Source organism: Rhagoletis pomonella, unplaced genomic scaffold (genome assembly GCF_013731165.1).
Source record: "Rhagoletis pomonella isolate Grant_MI unplaced genomic scaffold, Rhpom_1.0 Rhpom_scaffold_00010, whole genome shotgun sequence".
Classification (NCBI taxonomy): Eukaryota; Metazoa; Arthropoda; class Insecta; order Diptera; family Tephritidae; genus Rhagoletis; species Rhagoletis pomonella.
Window position 1 is genome coordinate 29,228,260 of NW_023458564.1, and position 22,843 is coordinate 29,251,102.

Sequence of the window (22,843 nt, forward strand, 5' to 3'; positions counted from 1 at the left end):
TTTATAAACATAAATCGTAAAGCGCATACTGTCTATTTATGTATGTACATATGTATGTGTATATGACAGCGACGATCAGTGAGAGCATTTGTGGTGAACTTATGTTCTAATCTACATATATTATATAAAATCTTAAAAGCCGTCTTACGTTTTGCTCGTCGCCGATATATGCACGTACATAAATTGTTCAGTTTTGTCTAAATATAATATATAACATACCAAAAGTTTCTCAATAATACCAGTCTCTCGAGTTGCTTGACTTGGATCATTGGCAGCTGAAGAAGAGCTCGATTGCGAGCTGAAGATGGACGATGAGTTATTGCCACCGCCACCACTACCTACATTGTTCAGAACGCTATTTGATTGGAACACACCGATTGTTGCCGGGTTTTGAATAACTTCTGGAACTTCGTTGGCATCGAAAATCCCAATCGGTGGTGGATGTTGAGAAATCGACTGTTGATTCTGCGATTGCCCCGGTGGTGGACCCAAAGTCGAATCCAAAGTAAAAGTACCAATTGGCGGAAAAGTCGTTTGAATACGCATGGCATTCATGTTGAAAAAGCCATCACAAGAAATGTTATCGTAGATTTCTAAGAAAACAGAGCCACAACAAATGTTTGGAATCACTTAATTTTTATGCGAATGAGTTTTATTGGCTTATGTACATATGTATACATAAATAGTATTTCTAAAATTTTTAGTTTAGTTAATTTGTAAGTTTTTACAGCTGTGCTAATATTTGCGTTATTCAAAACGCAATGCTCTCGAATAAATCTCTTCAAAACGATTCAAATACGGGCTGATATACACAGACCGGGTGGTTTAGGGAGAACAATCACGAACAAGACAACACAACACACGCACGCAAACATGAATAAGCCGCACACAACAAATTGCTTTTTCACTTTTATTGTTTTACAAAGATGGACAAGAGGAGGTTTACACTAAATAAGATTTGAATTTTGCAGTTTAACAGTTTCCAGGATACACAAGTTTCTAGTTTTTTTTTCACTAATAATTCGGAAAGACATGGAGCAATTCAAAATAAATAAAATATATCAAATTTTTCAAACGTAATGTGACAAAAATGAAACAAATCGGATCGAATGATTTGATTTAAAATTTTTGCAAGAACTTTGGGAATATTTTACTGATAAGAGTTGTTTCACTCTTCCACTTTTGTTTTCATTATCTTTACCTTCTGTTCCATCCCCATATTCATCAATATCCTTACCATACAACGTTTATCAAGCAACGTAAAAAATAAAGGTTGTTTGTAACTCTTATCGGCAAAATAAAAAAATATTTCTCCTCTAGTAATTGTTATGAAACAGCGTTCTCCTTAAATTTCAGAATTCGGACAACAATTTTCAATTTGTAAATTCGAGATAACAGTTATTTCTGGTGCCTGGTAATTGAAGACGGTGAATCAAGGCAGAACGGAAAACTTCTTTCGGCCACAATTAGTATCCAAAAACTGGATTGCATTATTAAAACTTACGTTACATATCTAAGTGGTCCCATAATTAATATATAGCACGGAGCCATACAACGGCAAGCATTTTTTCTTTTATTGTTGAATTATATTGCCAATTAATATAATAGTTTAATTTTGGTATAGGTACATATCGTTACCTTAATTCACAAAGGCCCTAACCAACACTTTTCGAAACTGCATTTTTCACAGATTTTGATAATCCTTCATTAAAAATTTTGTAGTATTAGTACCAAAAACAACGAAGTTACATGCCACTTTTCAAAAAGCCCCACCTGTATTACTCATGTTTTTTGCTTCTCCTGTAAAATAAAAAAATTTGTTGGTTAGGGCCTTTGTGAATTAAGGTGACTATATGCATGTTCATAAGAAAAATTACTCCTGTTCTTTATTTTTTATTTTATCATTGTATTTTTATTTTATCATTTATTCTTTTATTCGTATACATATTCACCATCTTCTGTGTCCTTGTAAAAGTAAAGTGTGTAAATTAACCTTAATCTTCAACTCTATTTCTATCTTTGCTTTTATCCTCTTCTTCATCTACATATTCACCTAAATGATGTGAGGTGAGATGTGATGTGATGCCAAGTCATGTGATGTCATAACATGTGATGTTAATGTCATATGATGTCATATCAAGTGATGTTATGTCATGCGATGTCATATCAAGTGATGTCATGTCATGCGATGTCAAATGTACTGGTATGTCATGTAATGTGATCTCATTTCATGTAATGAGCTCAAGTGAGGGATGCAATGAGTTCAGGTGAAGTGAGCTTAGGAGAGATGTGGTGTGTCAAGTATATGAGTGGCGAGTTCCCTTTTTCTCAGCGATATATTGTGTGCTAGTTTTGTTACCCGCCCCGTAAAAACCCCCTTCCAGTCAAGAAATTTCATAAAGCCTCGATGCCACCCCCGCTTTTGATGACGACCATGGCGCACGTTTAAAGACTACGATTTAAGAGTATGCACCTGGAATGTCCGGACCCTTAATGGGGAACATACCTCTGCCCGGCTGGTTGATGTCCACGTAGGGACAAAAGCCGTCCAAGAAATACGATGGACGACGCAAGGAAAGAAACACGTGGGGCCTTGCGAAGTCTACTACAGCTGCCAAGTAAAGGAGCGCAAATTGCGTGTTGGATTTGTGATGGGAAGGAGACTTCGTCGTCGAGTACTGTCGTTCATCCCGGTGGACGAGCGCCTAGCCACAATCCGCATCAAAGCCAGATTCTCCAACATCTCACACATTTGCGCGCACGACCCGGCGGAAGAGAAGGACAAGGAGTCCAAGGATAGCTTCTTTAGCGCTTGGAGCGCACATAATTTTAATTTATCTTAAAATCGTGCTTGGCGACTTCAATGCCAGGGTGGGCAAGGAAAGGATCTTTGGAACCACCGTTGGAAAATTCAGCTTCAAACATGGAAATATGCAGTGCAAAGTTCAATCACAAAAATATTCATCAAGCCACGTGGTTGTCTCCATATCGAAATACGAGAAACCAAATCGATCATGTTTTGATAAATAGTCGGAAGGCAAGCTTCCAATATTTTAGACGCACATAATACGTACACTCTGAGGCCCAAACATCGACTCGGCCCACTATCTTGTTGCAGTCAAAATACGCACCCGCCTCTTTTGGATGAGGAAGCAAAGCAAATGGGTCTGGTGGTTAACGATGACAAGACGAAGTATCTCCTGTCATCAAACAAAGAGTCGGTGCATTCAGCACCGTCTGTGTACCAGTGTACGTATCTGAGATCAAGTGCAGGGAGCCCATATGCCCAATCATCGCGATCGGGGATTATCACTTGGAATTTTCTGCCAAAGCAGACCTCTTTAGTCATGGAATCAGAGATTCCGCATATTTCCAACCCTGGTATCTTCCCAAGAATACCTGCATGAAGCTTCTTTTCGAAGAAGCCGTTGTTAGATAGTCGAAGTTGCAGCTCCCTCGTGGCTACTGTTTTCTGGAAAAAAATATGGAGAGGAGTCGATCCCAGGGGCGACTCTAGAGCCGCAGTTGAACACGTTCTTATGGACGGATAGACATGCCAATCTTTGCAGTTTGTTAAGGCGAAATATGGCAGTTTTTTGCATTGTCTTCTGCCACATGCTATGGATGCATAAGACACAATCGGACGGACGATCATATGGTAGAGCCACTCAATCAGCCTTGAGCTAAAACCTCATTTCCTACCAAAAAGTCTTCTGCAGGCCCACATCGGAGTATTCAAGTACTGTCCCTCCAAGAGTGACCGAACCAAGGTTTGGTTGATACGTTGTAAACGGTACCAGAACAGCCTTCCGAAGATTTATGCTGAGGCCCTAATTGGCACACCAGTTTGAGACTACGCGAAGAGCTGCGCATGTAACGTCAGAGACAGTACTGCCGAATTTTCCTGAAACTATAATTGCAACCACACTCATGTAGTCTGATTAAGTGGTCATCCATAACAAGTGACCAAAGCAAGGGAGAAAGGATTCCTCCCTGTGGGCAGCCTCTCACGGCTCTGATTTTCACTTGATTATTGCCCAAGGACGATGTAATTTCACGCTCACGAATCATAGCGTCGATCCAACCAACAGTAGTGGGGTATAAGCCTCTTTGGACCAATGCCCTTGAGACAGATCCATAGGCAGTATTATCAAAAGCCCCCTCAATGTCCAAGAAGATGCACATAGCGATCTCCTTTGCCTTGAAGGCACTTTCGATCCTACTAACCAGATACTGTAGAGCCGAATCCGTTGATTTCCCTTTGACATAAAGTGGTGGTGTAAGGGAGTGAAAGTGTTAAGTCCCTCCTTAATATGGAGGTCTAAGAGTCTCTCTAAAGTTTTGAGAGTGAAGGAAGTTAGACTAATAGGTCTGTATGATTTAGCTAAGTCAAGGGGCCTGTTGCCCGATTTCGAAATAAATAACACGGACACCTTCCTCCAAGCATACGGTATGAATTCCCAGCAATAACTAGCCCTAAATATACAGATCAGGGGATCAATGATATCCACAATACTTCTTTGCAGTAGTGCTGAGAAGATCCCATCACCACACGCTGCTTTGAATGGTTCAAAAGAATTTACCGCCCACCGTACCTTGTCCCTGTCAAAGATGGAGCCAGATCTGCTTTCACTCCTCACTCTACGGAACCTGTGTTCCGAGGAGACAGAGGTCATCAGATCATGCTCCACCAAGGAACCTGGGAAATGCACTTGAAGTAGGTGATTTAGGGTCTCCCTGTTATCGTTTGTAAAGGTGACATCTTGCCTCCTTAGGAGGCCTATCCCATTGGAAGACTCCTTTGATAAAATTTTACGCAGACGCGAGGCTTCAGGCAACGTTTCTATTGTTTCGCAATGTCGCCTCCATGAATACCTCTTCGAGTGCCTAATAATCTTGTTATAGTCAGTGAGACAGGCCTTATACTCGTCTCACTGATGTGTCCTTTTGGCCCTGTTGAAAAGCTTCCTGACAGTTTTGCGCTTAGCATCCAGTTTCCCGGTGAAAATCATATAATTTACAGCAAGGTGGCGACCCTATTAAAAAAATAATCAATTATTGAACATCTAGAGGGCAAGCCTTTTCGTTTCACATCTCACTTTTCGTATTTCAACGAGCAGATCTTATAATTTTTTAGAGAGGTGGCAACTCTATAGAAATTCTATGTACTAAAGATAATACCCCTACCGATACAGATTATATTAAGCAAAATCTCGTCCAAATCTGTGAAGTAATTCTCGAGATTAATAATAATAATAGATTGGCGCTTACTTATACATACGTTAGTATGTGCATTTTTTTGTAAGCGACAAAAGAACGCTCAACTCGGGTAAAATTTTCTTTTAGCTACTTAAGCAACCCTATTATATATATATATATACTTATTATACTTATTTAAAATATAAGTCACGTATATAAGGAAACAAAAGCTTCCCTTTCCACTTTCCCATTAACAATTCACAATAGAGCAGTTTTTTCACTTAACAACACTATTTTTTAACCGACCTGGCTGAACTCGGATAAATAGCCCAGTTTGTGTGGCTGCTTTGCGTGTATTTCGTCATTTAACCGAGTGTTCTTTTGTAGCTCGGTTGCAAAATAATGCATCTAGAGTTTGGCCGAGCTTTTCCGATTCGTGGCATGCGCCTTGATGTTGTCACACAAAGGGCGATTGTTTTTTTTTTTGATCTTTTGATGTTAGGTTGAACCGATTGATGTTGGTTTTGCACATCTAGAGGCTAAGTCTTTTCGTTTGACAGTTATGGTGCATATCTGATACCTTCCCTTATTAAGATTGAATATAGTAATTTTTTAACAGGTGGCAACCCTACTCGAAAGAAATAAAACATTTATGCTTATCTAGAGGCCAATCCCTTTCATTTCACACCTCATTTTTTGTAATCCAACGAACTGCGCGGATCTTATAATTTTTTACAGGTGGCAACCCTATAAATTTTCTAAATACAAAGGTCAAGGTCCTGTCTATACAGAATATATTAGAGAAAATCTCGTCCAAAACTAGTAGTTTTTGATATTAGCGCATTCAAAGAATCTCTACTTTCCTTTACAATAAGGGTCTTCATATAAAGGGATAAATTGATTAAATTTATGTTTATCCGCATTCTTTCATGAACGCACCTTGGTAAATAATTGCATAAAATTGTTTATTATTTAACTTATATGACTAGGAACATTTCATTCTTACCTCGTCCATTGTGCTCATTGCTTTTTATGTTTTCGTAGTAAAAGCGACCACCGGGCAACCTGTCTGGGTTGAATTTTGTTGATATTTATGCACTAATTCACCAAAATCGTTTGATAAAGCGATAAACTTGGCTAAATACGATTTCCATACAAAGTTTAACAGTTCATTTATCAAAATGATAAATTTATCATTTTATCAAGTTTATCAACAGTTTATCAATTTTGATGAAGACCCCTAATATGTATAGATAAGTTAGGAACTTTTCAATAGGTGGAAGCCCTACTAAAAACACTAACGCTTTTGTACATGCGAAGGCCATGACCTTTTTAACAGGTGGCAACCCTATTCAGAAAAATAATACATTATTGCACATCTAGAGGCTAAGTCTTTTCATTTCCCAGTGACGGTGCAGGATTTATGCCTACGCTCATTATGATTGCAATTTTATTAACAGGTGGCAACCCTATTCAAAAAATAAACGAACGGTGCGGATCTTATAGTTTTTTAGAAAGGTGGCAACCCTATTAAATTAAAATTCTAAATAAAAAAGGTCAAAATCCGTTCAGTAGTTTTCGAGATAAGCGCGTACAAAGAATATCGACTTTCCTTTATACTATGCATAGAAGCAATAACCGCCTAAGCCGACTTAAGAAAGAATTAAGTTATATCCCCTATCGGATTATGCAACTACTATTCCATGTGTATGTGAAATCTCCATCTCGCCAGCTAGGCTATTTAAAAAGTTATAGACGAACATATTTGGGTTTCCCCATAAGGTTAACATTACAATCCAAGTGTTTAAAACGTTTTTTCCGAATTCAGGTTTTTCAACTTAAAGCATGTTCACAATCAAAGGTCGATTTTCAATCACCCCGTTTACACAGGCAAATCTCAGATTATTAGCCGTCAAATTTGTTGTACTTGTTATTCTCACATCTCAAGGAAAAGTTATGTTTCTTCTCCGTGCCGCTGCGATCACTTTTTTCTGCTATATTAAGCACTTTAAATATATTTTAACTTAGTATTTTATTAAAAATACCTTTACAAACCTCTTTTCCCTGCTAGCGTCCATTATTCCCTACAAGAATTGTGTGATGGAAACTAACACATTCTCATTTATCTTACTAACACATTTGCAAATTTTGCGTTGGTTAAAAAGAGACCATTAAATAAGGCCATAAGTTGGAGGAAGACGGAAGATCACACACACACATGTACACAAATGTTTACATAAGATTTTTCACACTGCCCTTTAGAATTTGATAGAAGCTTGTAGGTAGCCAGTGACAGAAATCTCTATCAGTCTTGCCACTCAAATGATTTGTCAAATGATAGTCACTGTTCTTGCAGGGTTGTTTACTTTTACATTTGGCATTTCTCCTCTTCTTCGCAAAAATAATCGATAAAACTAGGTTGGTTATCGGTTAAATTAAATCTGAGATTATTTTATAATTACATATTAACAAGGGACGAATTTTGTATGGCTAATCTCTTTCTAATTACAGATTAGGTGGTTAAGCTCGAAAACGAGGATAATCTACTTATATGTAAACCTAGTATTAGGGGGTTATTGCTCAACTCCCTAATCTGTAATTAGAAAAAGAGATTACCCATACAAAATTCGTCGCCCGTAAATCTGTAATTATAAAATAATCTCAGATCGCACCGATTACTTTTCGGTGTCCAACCTAGTTTTATCGATTATTTTTGCGAAGAGGAGAAATGCCAAATGCAAAAGTAAATAAAAATGGACGCTAACAAGGAAAAGAGTTTGTTAAGGTATTTTTAATAAAATATTAAGCTAAGATGAGAGAATAACAAGCACAACAAATTTGACGGCTAATAATCTTGAGATTTACCTGGCGAGCTTTGATTGAGATTATCAGGCCAACTCTGAACAGAAACTCCCTGGGAGCTGTCTCTTTTTTCCCTTTCCTCGTATCATTCCCTGAGGATTTTTTATATTAAATGGCGGAGTTGAGCTGTTAAAAAGTGTCAAACAGCTCTTTCGAAGTTCGAATTTCCTCCTCCCAAATTTTTCCTACTCCCTAGGACTTAATTATTGGAAGATTTCTTTCTCGGGAAAAACAAATTCCCGGAAAACAAACTCCCCGGGAGTATTAAGAATTGGGCTGTCATCACTGATGTGAATTTTAACTTTACAATTGAATAGTAAATTACTCTAACAAGCGATATATAAGGTCAGCATCAACATCATCGATGATAATATAAATCAAAGTTTCACACTTTATATAAAGTTCACAAAAATTAAAAGAAAAAATCAACATTTTTTACTTTTTATTCAGATTTTCAAGAAAATATAATTTTTTGAAATTGTGTTGCTAACGGTGTCCCGCATTTTATTTCATAAGAAATTCATGCTTACATACATAATATGTAAAAAAAAGTATAAAAATATCACAAAAAAAATCTCAAAAATAAAAGCGGTTTTTTAGCCGTTTGAAACTTGCTCTTCATCCGACTAAAATTGAATGGGCTACAAAACTGCATACTCGAAAATTCTAGAAAATCCGAATAAAAAGTTGAAAATTCTGATGTAGTTGGCTTAACAAATGAAAAAAGTGGAAAAAGCAACAACAGTTTACATGGCGTACTTAGCTCAGTGGGTAGACTACTGGCTTTGGCCGCTGGAGGCGTTGGATCGAATCCCAGTTGAAGTCTGATCAGGAGATGTGGTGATCTTCGAAATAGCAGCTATAACTTCTTCATTTTCATTAAAACGGCGGCAAAAAAAATAGTCCCTTAAAGGTGCAGCGCCAGATCCCGTACAATCCGCGTGATCTACTCACGTACCAAACACTATACAATAGACCGGTATGCTTAACACATACAGTAGTAATGTTTTAAGCTTTATTTTCTAGAATTGCGCCTAATACCATTATTATTTTCATTCAACTAACGATTTTAGAACAACCCACTGTCGAAAAGTGAAAAAATGTATCACTTAAATTTTTATTAACATGCAAAATAGTGACGCTGGAAAAAAAGTCGTAAACAAAATATTTATAAGTAGCGTTTTCTTTTCTCGGAATAATGTTGCATTTATTCTGTACTGGCTGTCCAGTTTTCGTGTTCTTTTCTCAGCATCTTCACATGCATATTGCTTGTTTTTTTTTTTTCCAGAAAAGAAAACGCCATTAGATTTTTTTCGGCCAACAAAAAAGTATCTATTCTTGAGCTTTTTTCGAAAAATTAACGGTATCGCTGTAAATTGCGAAAAACATTTACACCCTATTTCCAAGATGGCGCTGATTCCAGAGCCCCCTGAGACCCACTGTACTATCGATATTTCATTTTATGGTTTTATATTTATGGCAACTTTATTATTTCTTGTGACGGTTTTAATTATAATTCCTGTCCGAAGTTTTAATGCCCGATACAAGGTAAGTTAAATTTTCAAAATTGCTCTGTGTAGTATTAATTAAAGCAGTATCTCTACAGATGCAATGGCTCAAAGCAATCCGATTTGGGAATTTTATAAGCGTAAAGCTTGTAACTTTTATTCGAAGATAATTTCGCTTTGTACATCGTGTGTACTGAACTGAATACAATTACTGATTGTCTCTATGCACAAACCCCGTGGAAGTTGCTCTCTTCCTGAGTTAGCTGAGCCTGAGGACAACGTTTGATGGACAAGCCGGTCGGAGCGGGGTTGAGTAGTCGCTACAAATACCACGACAACTATGTTTTCCAAGAGATGTAATTTTTTCTGTAAAAAATCGGTTTCGGTTCGGTTCTGGCCGAACTTCAAGAAAAAAGCCGAAAGTTCGGTTCGGGTTCGGCCTCGGCCAAAAAATTTGAGTTCGGTCGGACTCTAGTATACTAGCAAATTTTGTAGTATTTGCTTTTGAAAAAAATACGCCTTAAGGGATAATATATGCATGACCATATCCTCGAAATTCGACCTTCTACTTTAATAGCCTAAAAAAAAATAGAGAAAAATTTAATATTTTTAAATTCTAAAGATTTTTTTCTTTTATTTGGTACTAGGGTGGTACTATAGTGACATAATCTGTACAGTTGGGATCAAAAATCAGTACAAAGCCATAAAAATCAGCTCATTTTTAAGCGTATTTCTTATTATTAACAATATAACAAACAAATAACCGCCCATTAATTTAACAAAAAATAACGAATAGACTTTTAAATACATATAGTATTATCAATATAAAAATTCATTACTTTAAAACAAATCAAAAGTATTACGTATGTATGTACAGCTATGCTCACGAAAATAGTAGTTAATTGTATTGACAGGTTTTGAAAATTTTTTCTTTCCTCACTTAATTTAATTTTTTTATAAAAATATAGTTAATTCTATAAGAAAAGATAAGTGAGTTAAAGTTTCAATCTTTCTAGAAAATTTATAAAAATTGAGAAAATTTAAAAAAAAATTTTAGCGCATTCAGTTTCAGTAGAAGACGAGCTCGAGTCAGAATCTGTTTGCATATTTTAAGCTACAAATTTAAAACATATTGTTGTGCTTATTAAATACAACATTCACATTCAAAGCTACATATCGTCGTTTAAAGTACAAAACCGCGTATCGTCATTCTGCAAAACCGCGTAACTGACATTGGCTGCCAAAAATTAGATTTGCTCACACAAGCCCTTGGCTCAATCCTTATCCATTCGTCCTGAAATATGCTAGCCAGAAATGCGATTGCTTTATAAAAAAGAGAACAATTTTGAAATAAGTATAAGTGTTTTTACGCTCTAGAAAATAATTTATGCAACCTCATATACGCCGTTTTGCATTATCTTGATACGCGGTTTTGCATTTTGTTGATACGCGGTTTTGTACTTTAAACGACGATATATCTTATCCAAGAGTCGGTAGTTTGCACCTTTTCCAAATTTTTAGAACTTACATTGCACCGTAGCAGTAGTCGACTTAAGTTTGACATACTGACAGTGGATGTTTAATTATAATCAAAACATTATCTCTTATTATCATCTTCTCAGTGTACTTAAATATGATTAACTCACCACCACATTTCATAAGATTTATTAATGGCGAAACCAGCTTTTCCTGTAAATCCTGTAAAACCTGCAAATCGTCAAGTTGGGTTGGGTTGAATCCAAACAGTTTGTTATTTCGCGAAATCCTAGGAAACGAAACAATTGCAAGCTGACACCTTTTTAATAATGGTTTCAATCTGCTCACACGTATGAGTTGTCAAAAACCATTGTTTTGAACATGTAAACCTCAAGCAAATGTCAATTACACCAATTTACAAAAGTATTTATTAAATGTAAAAATCAGTACAATAGAAAAAAATCAGCACATGTACTGATTAAATCAGCGCATCTGGCCACCCTATTTGGTACCCATATTTGTATTCTAGATTGCACTGATTGCTAAAGAGGTTTTGAAACTAATCATATCTTTGAAATTTCAAAATCCTTTAAATGAATAAACCTTTATATTAAATACATGGTATAAAGTATTATTATTATTGTATGTGACTTCTTCACAAACTTTAGCAAACCGCAGTTCTTTCAAAACATCCATTCAGTAAAATATATCGGACAAAATTGATATACATAAGTCGGTAATTTTTCTAAACTATTTATTTGAAAAGTGGTGATTTTTCCATGAATATACGAAATTATTTTCACTGAGAAAAATATAGGTAGCCTAATGCGAATTTCCACTAAGCATTGAAATGACGAAAAATATGTGACATTTAAAAAATGCAATGTGGAAGCGAATTTAATGACAATTTTTCTTAACGTAATGGCACAGGTATTTTTTAATGCCCAACTTTGTCATTTAAGGCCCCGCCAGATATAAATTCTTTTCTGCGTCACAAGGATACTTTTGACTGACATCGAAGTTAACTCTGGGATTTTGAATAGAAGACGCCACATTGGCAACGCATACATTGCCGCAACTGATAAAAATCGCCCAACTCTCAACTTTTGACGCGCGTCAATGCGGCAAAACAACAATGTATGGAACGAATTCCAACCAGCTGACTTTTGGCCAATCAAAATGAGCCGTTTTGTTTGCGGCAACGTTTTCATTGTGGCGCCTCGCAATGTTATGTGCGTCTTGACAGTCAAAAGCATCACAGTGACGCAGAAAAGAATTTCTATCTGCCGGGGCCTTTACATTTGTGCCATTTAATGCCTAGTAGGAATGTCGAAAAAACATCGATGCATCGAAAATATCTATGCTTTCGTTCGATGTATCGAAAATTTTCCACTCGAGGCATCGATGTTTTTTGTAAACCGACATCTCTAGTACATCGAACCGCCAAATGCCGTTTTGTCTTAAATTCAAATAAAGCAAGATGCAGTTTTATTGTTCATAAAGTTTTTTTTATAATAAAGTGCAAGTTTGAATTGCTTTCATTTTTAATATTTTTGTTTTTTGCTGACTTGCACTTTGTTATACTAAAATTTTATGAGCTATAAAACTGCATACCCAAAAATGTTCTCAGGACTCATATTAAAAGGTTCAAAATATTGATGAAAATTTGTGGATTTTTTTTAATTTTGTATAAAGTTTGAAACATTGTTTTACATGGTTTTAGTTAAAGCATGAACAATACTTTTTTATAAAAGAAAAAATAAAAAAATAAGCTCGAAAAACGTTATTAGTATTTAAATAAAAAAGATCAACACGTGAACACGTGTTTTAGTCACCATAATATGTAAGTACCTTCCAATAAAAGTTTGTTAAATTGTTTGCAGTTGGTTTAGTTGTATTTCCACAGTGGAGGAAAACTCTATGCGCATCGATGCATCGATGTACGCCCTCCGATGCATCGGTGCGAGGAAAAACATCGATGTATTTTTATCACTGACATCCCTAATGCCTAGTGGAAATTCGGCATAAGAAAACAAACACAAATAAGCTTGCGATCAAGTCAGAAGATGATGTCAAATTCTTCAAAACTCTAGGAAGCAGGTTTTTAGCTGGAGGAGACTACAACGCAAAACACCCACAATGGGCATCTCCTTATCACTCCTAACTTGGTTACACGTATCAAGAACTTGAAAGCAAATTGCAAAATACTGACACTTTTTGCTAACACACTCGCACTTTTACAACTTGAACGTCGACTTGATATAAATTTTTGCAGTCAAGTCGTGAGGCGACTTGAAAGTCAAGTCAAACAGCTGATCACAGTTAAAGCATAAACAGACGGCAGCTTTAAGTCTATTCCCGTACTTTGGGATTTAGTCAAAAATAGCCAGGAAGATATTACTGCAGGTATTATAAATATGTGTACGGGAACGAGGCGAGAATTTTAAGTTGTTGCCTTGACGATGGTATCTTGAAAGTAAAACTGACTATCAAGTTGCGCACAGCCTGCGTCCAGCTACCAATTAAAGTGAATTTTGACAAATAGTATGTGTGATCAACTTGAAACCAAGTTCTTGATCGTGTAACTGCACTGTTAAGGCAGACAACTCTATGCAGCTATGGCAATAATAAATCAGTACTCAGCCTCCTCAGGCTCACCAACGTATCTATTGGTCAATCGATACAAAAAAAAAATACAGACCCAATAGACTTTTGCGTAATTCAAGGTATTGCAGATATTGAAATTATATAGGATTCCTGTTTCAATTCATCCTCTGACCATTCTCCCGTAATGGTCACCCTAAGCAATGATCTTGTTGACTGAACTTCTCAATATTGCAGTTCACAGCAACAAAATCTCTGCAAATCATAATATCTTCAACACTTCAATCAATTTGAAACACTCACTGAAGTCTAACTACATAGTGAAGATATCATTACAACTGCTGATCACTTCAATAACTGCACACAACAAGCTGCTTGGAGATCAACACCCGCTCTAAGCAAACCACAGTGTTCAAGAATCCTTACCAAAAAACTTTCCAAAAAAAGCCAGCCTAGAAAGAAGTCGCAGCAGACTAGACATCCCGATGACAAAACAATATTAATTACGCTGACGAGAGAACTCAAAGAAGTCTTGCAAAAAGACCGCTACTCCCAACTTCATCGTTATCTCAGTAACCTAGAGCAGTGATCGGCAGGCCATAGCTCAGTGAGCGCTCTCTGACCACATGTGTGTGTCACACGTATACGAAGAGCGGCAGCTGACCAGTGCATTTAACGCACAGTCTCACTTATTGAATCGTTTGAATGTGGTAGTATGCCGACCACTGACCTAGAGCCAACAGCTTCCAGCGACTATTCTCTCTGGAAAGCAACAAAGCAATTACAGAGGCCAAATCTGGCACAATCCGCCATCAGAACGAAAAACAACCAGTGGACTAAAAGCGATCTCGAAAAAGCAAGCACATTTGCACGTCATCTAAAAAGCATGTTTACTCCACACGAAATTGAACCCTCTCCCAATACTGCACAAAAAGTAAGACAGACTCTCGAACAATCCTACCAAATGGACCCTCCCCCCCCCATAAAAAAATTCTCAAAAGTGGAAGTTAAGGAAGCGACCAAAAAACTCAAAGCTAACAAGTAAAGAAATATAAGTTCGGGCGAAACGGAACTTTATACACCCGGGGTGATGACATGCCCAATTCCTAAAAGTCTATAACAATCTTGTTTATTGTTAAGAGTTTGCTGTAAGTATTAACTTGTCCTCAGTTATTGAAATATCGTAGTTTTCGTGTTTCTGAAATTTACCGTTATACGGGAAACGGATGTAATTTTAGTCCGATGTGAATAATTTTCAACGAATTGCTTTTCCGTACCAAGGTTATTACGTACACCGAGTTTGGTCAAAATGGATAAATCGGTTACAGGGATACACATTTGTGATCATAAGTGGGCGGTGTCAAGACCATTATCCAAAAACCTATAATAATCTAATTTTCTGCTAAGTTGTTATTGTAATAATCGATTTTGAGTCAATTAGCTTGAGTAGTTATTGATTTATTGCAGTTTTCGTGTTTCTTTAAATTACTGCCCGTTTTCAAAGATTTTCTACAAATTTCTTAGCAAGGCTCGTACCAAGCTTTATAAGGATTGGTCCAGGGTATTTCATCGTAAGTGGGCGGGGTCACTTCACCTACTAATCTTCCAACAAATTTTTTGTAATACATATTTACTGAAATATCGAAGTTTTTGCATTTTTCGAAATACGGTTTAATAGGAAGTGGGCGCGGTTAGTCCGAAATCAACTTTCAAAAACACGCACGAGTCCGCACGGTAAGAATTTTAGTGGGGCCCGGCCCGGCCCGGCACGACGGGACACGTCCAAGCCCGGAAATAAAGAGCCAACTCTTATTGTATGTATACATATGTACATATTTTTAGTTTTGTGTTTATGTACATATGTATATTTACTTAAGCGAATAAATTTTTTACTTCAAAGATTTTTATAATATATGTATTTTCTGGGAAGTAGAAAAAGTGGAAGGTATTTTATGTACAGATATGTAAACAAAACTACTAAGTATCTTATTTTTTCTATCGGTTTCCGAATATTTCTTATTTTGCTTTTCTCTTATCAAAAGAGTTTTAATATGTACTATTTTTTTTTTGTATAAAAACAAAAGCTTATTTAAATTTGTAGTATTAGCAACGGGCTTTTTCGTGCTTTTATGAAATTTTACAGAACGCCCATGCACGCACGAGTTCGTGCTGAGAGCAAATATTCCGGCCCGTACCCGCCGGGCCCCTGCCAATAGCCCGGCCCGTGCCCATCTCTAATACGAACAAAGTTATAGTACCCTTGTGCACAAGTGCGCCTCGGGTATAAAAAGGCTCCCGGTTATGATCTAATTACTGGAGAAATACTAAAACAGCTTCTAGAAGAAGGAACGGAGAGTTGCCCAAGTAAAAGGGATTCCTAAACCATGAAAAAGTGCAGACAAAGTTTAGTCATATCGCCAGATCAGTTTGCGGTGGAGTGCAATAAGGCCCACGGAAATAACGCCCATGGGCTTTATTTCATAAAAAAAGAAATCAAGCCCGCGGACGTTATTGCCTTTTCGAAAAAGAAATTAAGGCCGCGGGCTTTATTCCCTTTTGCCGGTGGGCATTATTTCCATTTCGATATGGCAATAACGCCCGCGGGCTTCATTTCCTAAAAAATTAAATAAAGCCCGCGGGCGTTATTTCATCTTTATTGTGGCTCTTGTCTCCATTTTAGAATATGTACATCCAAAACCCCCTGTTCTAAATAAAAGCTAACTAATATGATAACATTGAACTAAATATTTGTTTTCCTTTATTATACGAACAAATTGAAATTAACAAATTTCAATGCATATATTTAATACATATGTATATAGTATGTACATTACACTATTTTTCCATTGGAATTATAAAATCTTTTATATTCTAAGACGTCCACCAAAATATTTCGGATAAATATTAATATTTAAGTGAGCTGGACCGATTTGAAAATACCTCCAAAAATGGAGTTTTTTATGAATAAAAATAGTTTCTTAAAGATTTTTTTTGAAAAAATCCCCTCAAATGACAAAACGGTTTCAGCTTAAAATATTTGCATAAAAATATTAAAAAAAAAAAAAATAAAAAAAAAATTTTGAACGGAATCGTAATGATGAGATTTTTGATGCTGTTTTTTAACTTTTTTTAAAGATTGGTATAAGAAAAACTTGAATAACTGAACCTAAAGACTTCCGATTTAGACTTAAGAGGTGTCACTGGAAAGGTATTTTCTCACCCTTTTTATTCCTTTGCTAATAAACTCATTCAAAGGATGGAACAGAAAGGTAGGATGAACGAACGACATTCAAAGTTGAATTAAGATGTGTTGGTATTCGAAAAAACAAGACGGGACACGAATGACGTTTTTTTGGCCAGAAATAAAAACAGTGTGAAAATACCTTTCGACTGAGATCCCATAAGTCTAAATCAGAACATTTTTGGCCCAGTTATTCAAGGTTTTCGTAGACAAATCTTTGAAAAAAGTAAAAAAACAGCATCAAAAATATCATTCTTACGATTCCGTTGAAAAGATTTTTAAATATTTGTATGCAGATTTTTTAAGCTTAATCTAATTTGTCATCTGAGGGGAGTTTTTTCAAAAAGTTCTTTAAGAAACTATTTTTATACATAAAAAACTTCATTTTTGGAGGTATTTTCAAATCGGTCCAGCTCGCTTAAATCTTAATATTTTTCCGAAATATTTTGGTGGACGTCTTAAAATATAATACATTTTGTAATTCCGGCGGAAAACCCGCAACTTTTTTTGGTGATGCAGTCTAATGTACATGCGTATAAAAAATAAATATTTCAAATTTTCAACAAAAAAAGGAACATGAAAAAGTAAAAAGTTAAATAAATACTTTCGTCGATTATCGAATAATTTGACGGCAAATTGGACATCTTGTATTACCATTTAGATTAGTATGCCTACTGGCTCTGCAAAGCAAAGTTTAAAATGATTGGCCGAGTTTCTCCTCCGATTGGGGAGCGGTGTGTGCCTTGATATCACACAAACCACTCGACCACGTCCGATTTATGTTATTCTGCCCTTTACTCATTTTTGTTGTTTGCGAAAATTTTCAGTCGCCTTTTCAGTTAAAACATCCCGTGCGTCATCCACATCACTACAGTATTTCTGCGGCGTGGGTACACAAACAACCCCAACTCCTCATCGTACATTCATATAGAGCATTTAAATAATGTAAGTATATAACAAATAAATTTTCCAGCGTAATGGCGAGGGGGGCACGGGGGGAAAGCGAGCCTGTTGGCGCTCAACCACGGCGGTCACCGTTTGCCCGCCACCACTGAAAAACCTAAGACGCTGAGAACAAATATGCGTATTGCATTGAAGGCTAAAAAAAACCCGCGGGCTTTATTGCCTTTTATTGGTGGGCGCTATTTCTCCTTGGCAATGGAAATAACGCTTTATTTCTCTTTTTTTTGGAAATAACGGTGGGCGCTATTTCTCATTGGCAATGGAAATAACGCTTTATTTCTCTTTTTTTGGAAATAACGCCCATGGGCTTTATTTCTCTTCTTTTTTTTTTGAAATAAAGCCCATGGGCTTTATTTCCGCGGGCCTTATTGCACTCCACCTCAGTTTACTACACATCACCTCTAAAATTATGGAGATTCTTTTTCTAAAGAGATTGGTGCCAGTAATAGAAGAACGAAAGATTATCCCTAATCACCAATTCGGTTTCAGAAAAAACACAGAACAATCGAACAAGTGCACAGGCTTGTAAGCTGAATCCACACTGAATTCGAACAAAAAAGGTATTGTACAGCTGCATTTCTCGATATATGCATCTCAAGCTTACGATCGAGTATGGCATGACGGCTTACTGTACAAGATAAAAAATACCCTCCCGATATCCTATTACACCTTTATCGAGTCCTATATCAAAATTCGATTTCTCTTTCTTAAGCAAAGCGGAAAGCAGTCTGAACTCTACGTGTACCCTAAGGCAGTGTCTGCTATAGACTTACCGACTTATCAGCATCCGAAGGAGCAATTATTGGTACATTTGCGGACGATACTGCGGTCTCGCTATGGATACCCTTCCGCAACTGGCTTCGCTTAAGCTCCAAAACGGCCTAAACAAAATAACCCAATGGCTGAAAGATTGGCGAATTAAGCCAAATGAGACGAAATCTGTCTAGGTTACGTTCTCCCTTAAACGTAAATTCTGTCCGCCCGTTAAACTCAAGAACATGGACTTCCAAACTTACGTGGAAAATTCATATTTTCACTAAACGCAAAGTTCTGGGAATAAAGCTCAAAAATTTACAATGGTTACTGAACCCAAAATCTAAGTCTCATTCGCGAATAAGCTCTTACTTTATTCATCGGTACAGACATATGGAATATAATTACGGGGCTCCTTCGATACAGAAATACTTTACGCGTTCCAATCAAAAACTTCCATAATGATTGTGAATGCTGCGTATGGAAAATACATGAAACGGAAGCAAAGCAATTGGGTTGTTCACACTTGCCTGGTTATCAGGTTATCTGGTTATGTGGTTATATTTTTTATTCAGTTTACAATAATAACATACACTACAGAATAATAATTTTTAACCAGATAACCTGATAACCAAGGAAGTGTGAACAACGCAAATATGAATATACCAGAATGACAGAAAGTCCATTGTGAGATCTCCATCTAGTTGTAGGGCCTATGCAACCGAGTTAAAGAAAAGATGTGGGGCTTACACCACCATAAGAAATGATTCTGAGCATTTACATATGCGCAGAGAATTAAAAACAAACAAGTAAGAAAGCCTAAGTTCGGACGGAGCCGAACATTAAATACCCGACGCAAGTATTAAATATATAATTTTCACCTTTCCGAAAGCTACCGCGACATGGTAAGCCGGGGTGTATCAATTTTGAGTAAATTAGCGTCCTTAAATTTCGAAATATTAAAGTTTCAAGCATTTCTGAAATTTACCGTTATATGAATTTTAGTCAGATTTCAATAAATTTCAACATTTTGCTTTCATGTGACAAGCACAATAACCATACCGAGTTTGGTACAAATTGGTAGAACGGTTACCGAGATACATATATGTGTGCGTTCTACGCCCATTTTGCAAAATTTTATCGTAAAGAATTGTTGCAAGCACCAATTTTGAATAATAATAATAATAATAGATTGGCGCTTACACATATGTTAGTGTTTGGCCGAGCTTCTCCTCCGACTTGTGGCGTGCGCCTTGATGTTGTCACACAAAGCGGAGGGACCTACAGTTTTACGCCGACTCCGAACGGCGATTGTATTTTTATGAGAAGCTGTTTTTCATGGCAGAAATACACTCGGAGGTTTGCCATTGCCTGCCGAGGGACGACCGCTGTTAAGAAAAAACCTTTTTCTATATTTTTTGGGATGTTGCTTTGACCAGGGCTTGAACCCAGGTGCTGATGTGTGAAAGCGCGCACTGCTTACCACTACACCACAGCGGCCGATTTTGAATAAATTAGCGTTAATATTTACTGATTTAACGAAGATTTCGTATTTCTCTAAATTACCGTTATATGGGATGTGGGCGTGGTTATTGTCCGATTTTAAAAATTTTCGGTCATTTGGTATGCTGTATCAAGGCTAACAACTGTGCTAAGTTTGGCAGAAATTGGTGCAGCGGTTACCAACATATACACATGTAACCATAAGTGGGCGTGGCTACGCCCATTTTCCAAAAATTTATAATCTTATTTTTCGTCAAAAAATTATTGTAAAAATCAATTTTGAGTGAATTATCTTCAGTATTTACCAAAATATCGCAGTTTTCGTATTTCTGAAAATTACCGTTATATAAGAGGTAGGCGTGGTTATCGTCCGATTTTGCCCATTTTCAATACCATCCGTCCTACGCCCGAATGAAGTGCACTTACCAAGTTTCGTTAAGATATCTCAATTTTTACTCGAGTTATCGTGCGCTCAGGCGGACGGACGGACAGACAGTCACCGCTTAATCGATTTCTCTTTCCATTCTGATCAATTATGTATACATTTGTCCATATCGATCTCGATTCGTTTTGCCTGTTACAAACAACCGTTATGTGAACAAAGTTATAATACCCTTGTGCACAAGTGCGCTCGGGTATAAAATACTCTCATAAGGTTTCACATCAGCTATATGGATCTTTCAAAGTAAGAAAAAACAAACAAATTTGTACTCGCAAGAAGCACTTCCAAAAAAAAAGGTCGATTGTTTCTTTAGAATAACGGATCCTGGGGCTTTAGTGGCATTAGAAGAACGTAGAAAAGTTCACTGAGTGCCACACAACCATTTGTTTGGCAAAAGTCTTGAACAAATGGAAGAAGAAAAAACGAAAAACGACAAATAGTCTTTCATCAAGCTAAAGCTAGCCACTAACGTCGAACAAATCCGTCTGATTTGTTCGTGTTTGTCTTCATTTTTCACGTTAGTGGCGTGGTTCACGAACGAATCAGAAGAATTTTAAAAATTTAAAATTCTTGTGATCTGTTTGCATGTTAGTGGCACAGTTCGCGAATATTTACGCATTTCGTCATATCTATTTACTTGGAACTGTCGAAGTGAGCTCGTCGTGGGACATGAAAAGTAAGCGATTTTTAGAAGTTTTTTAAAATATGAAGGCAGAAGTTGCCATTTGGCAAAATAAATGTGACAAATATAAATGTATATATCGTCGCCTGGGTAAAAGATTGCGTAAGCGTCATACGAACGTGCGTAACATACGACAATCTTTTACCCAGGCGACGATATGGGTACATATTTCCAAACTGGCGTTACGTGAAAAAATTTATAAAGTCAAAATTTTAAAAAAGTTTTTCTAGACTTGCATAGAAAATAAATGACCCCTTATTCAGTAAAAAAAGAAAATACAACGGTTGATAGTGGCGATTTAAAGATATTAGTAAACTTACGCGATGGCGTGACGTTACAAACAACAGAATTGGATTTTGACTTCGATTACAAAATTGCAAAACTCTGCGAATTGAGCAAGGCTATTTGTATAAAAAAATTTTGTAGTAATATTGGAAATGTTTAAGGTTAATTTTCCAAATTTTTAAATGTAGAAGTCTTTTCTGCTTTATGTTTAATCAGCTGAACTATCTGACGTGACGTTACCTGGCGTTGCGTTACTAAAATTTCCATTGAAAAAGTTTTGTTAATATTTTCTTGACAGGATTTTTTAACGGTTAAGCGCCAACAGCGGTTTCATTTTTTGCAAATCTATGCCCTACTACGTTTCAACTAAACATGCCAAATGTTAAACAAATCAGAGCATAAATACGGCTTTTCAAAATATCCCGACCCTGGTGCCACCCAACAAGACCATTTTTGGCAAACATGTTTCTGCTTACATAACCAGTATACATTAAAAAAAGCAGCCCAATCGGCCTATAAATATGTTAGATGTAGGACTTTTATTTATTTTTTAGGCGGTAGACTTTTCGCTGGATTCGCCGATATCGCACACCATTTTCAAAAGTGACACAACTCAAAATGACACGTTCGTAACAAAATGCGAAAAACTAGCACATACTAATCATATGGGCAAGGGAGACGACTTTACCATAGTTTTTTTTTAAAGAAATTATAACAAAAATTTGATCCAGCTTTTGCTTAAAGACAAATAAAAGCTCTGGGTACATTTTTTGCGCATAATGTCAAAAATGCCAAATTCTGAGTTGTGTCACTTTTGAAGATCGTGTGCGATATGTATATAAATATAAAATACTAGCTGAACCCTGCCACGCCTTGGTATACCCATTCTTGTTACACGGATGAGAAATGAGGAACGAAACAAAGCATACGCTTCATATATATGTATGTATATATAAGTTTCATTGTGCAATACTTGTGTGTACACAATCTGCCTTATCATAAGTTTCATTTTCCATGTATATACTATGGGCGGATGAAAAAATTTCGGGTGATTTTTTTTCGGGCGAAATTACGTTTCGATATGGAAGCTATGCTCTCAAATGTTATAGTTGTAATTTTTACAGCTTTACGAAAACGCAACTAGTGAAGCGATTTCAAAGAAAAGCGAGGCGTTTCAAAGATACAATTCCAAATCTATCGACATGTGCATTCGGTGTCTGTCGTAGAAACAACGGTAAATATTTGCTTATTTTCGGGTCAATTTTGAGCCTTTAAACTGCTCTAGCACTTATGATTTGCAGATATAACTTTCATTTTTGGGGTAA

The 22,843-nt window shown here is 36.6% G+C and overlaps 1 protein-coding gene across 1 annotated transcript in view; it reads right to left on the minus strand.

The window, feature by feature from the left end:
* Positions 1-129: 129 nt before the first annotated feature.
* The window catches only part of LOC118746220, a 52,884-nt gene continuing 30,170 nt past the window's right edge, over positions 130-22,843 (minus strand). The window contains exon 2 of the mRNA XM_036480045.1: positions 130-593. Within this exon, the coding sequence (XP_036335938.1) occupies positions 145-593 (449 nt within the window). The 3' untranslated portion in view covers positions 130-144. The remainder of the gene's footprint in view (positions 594-22,843) is intronic.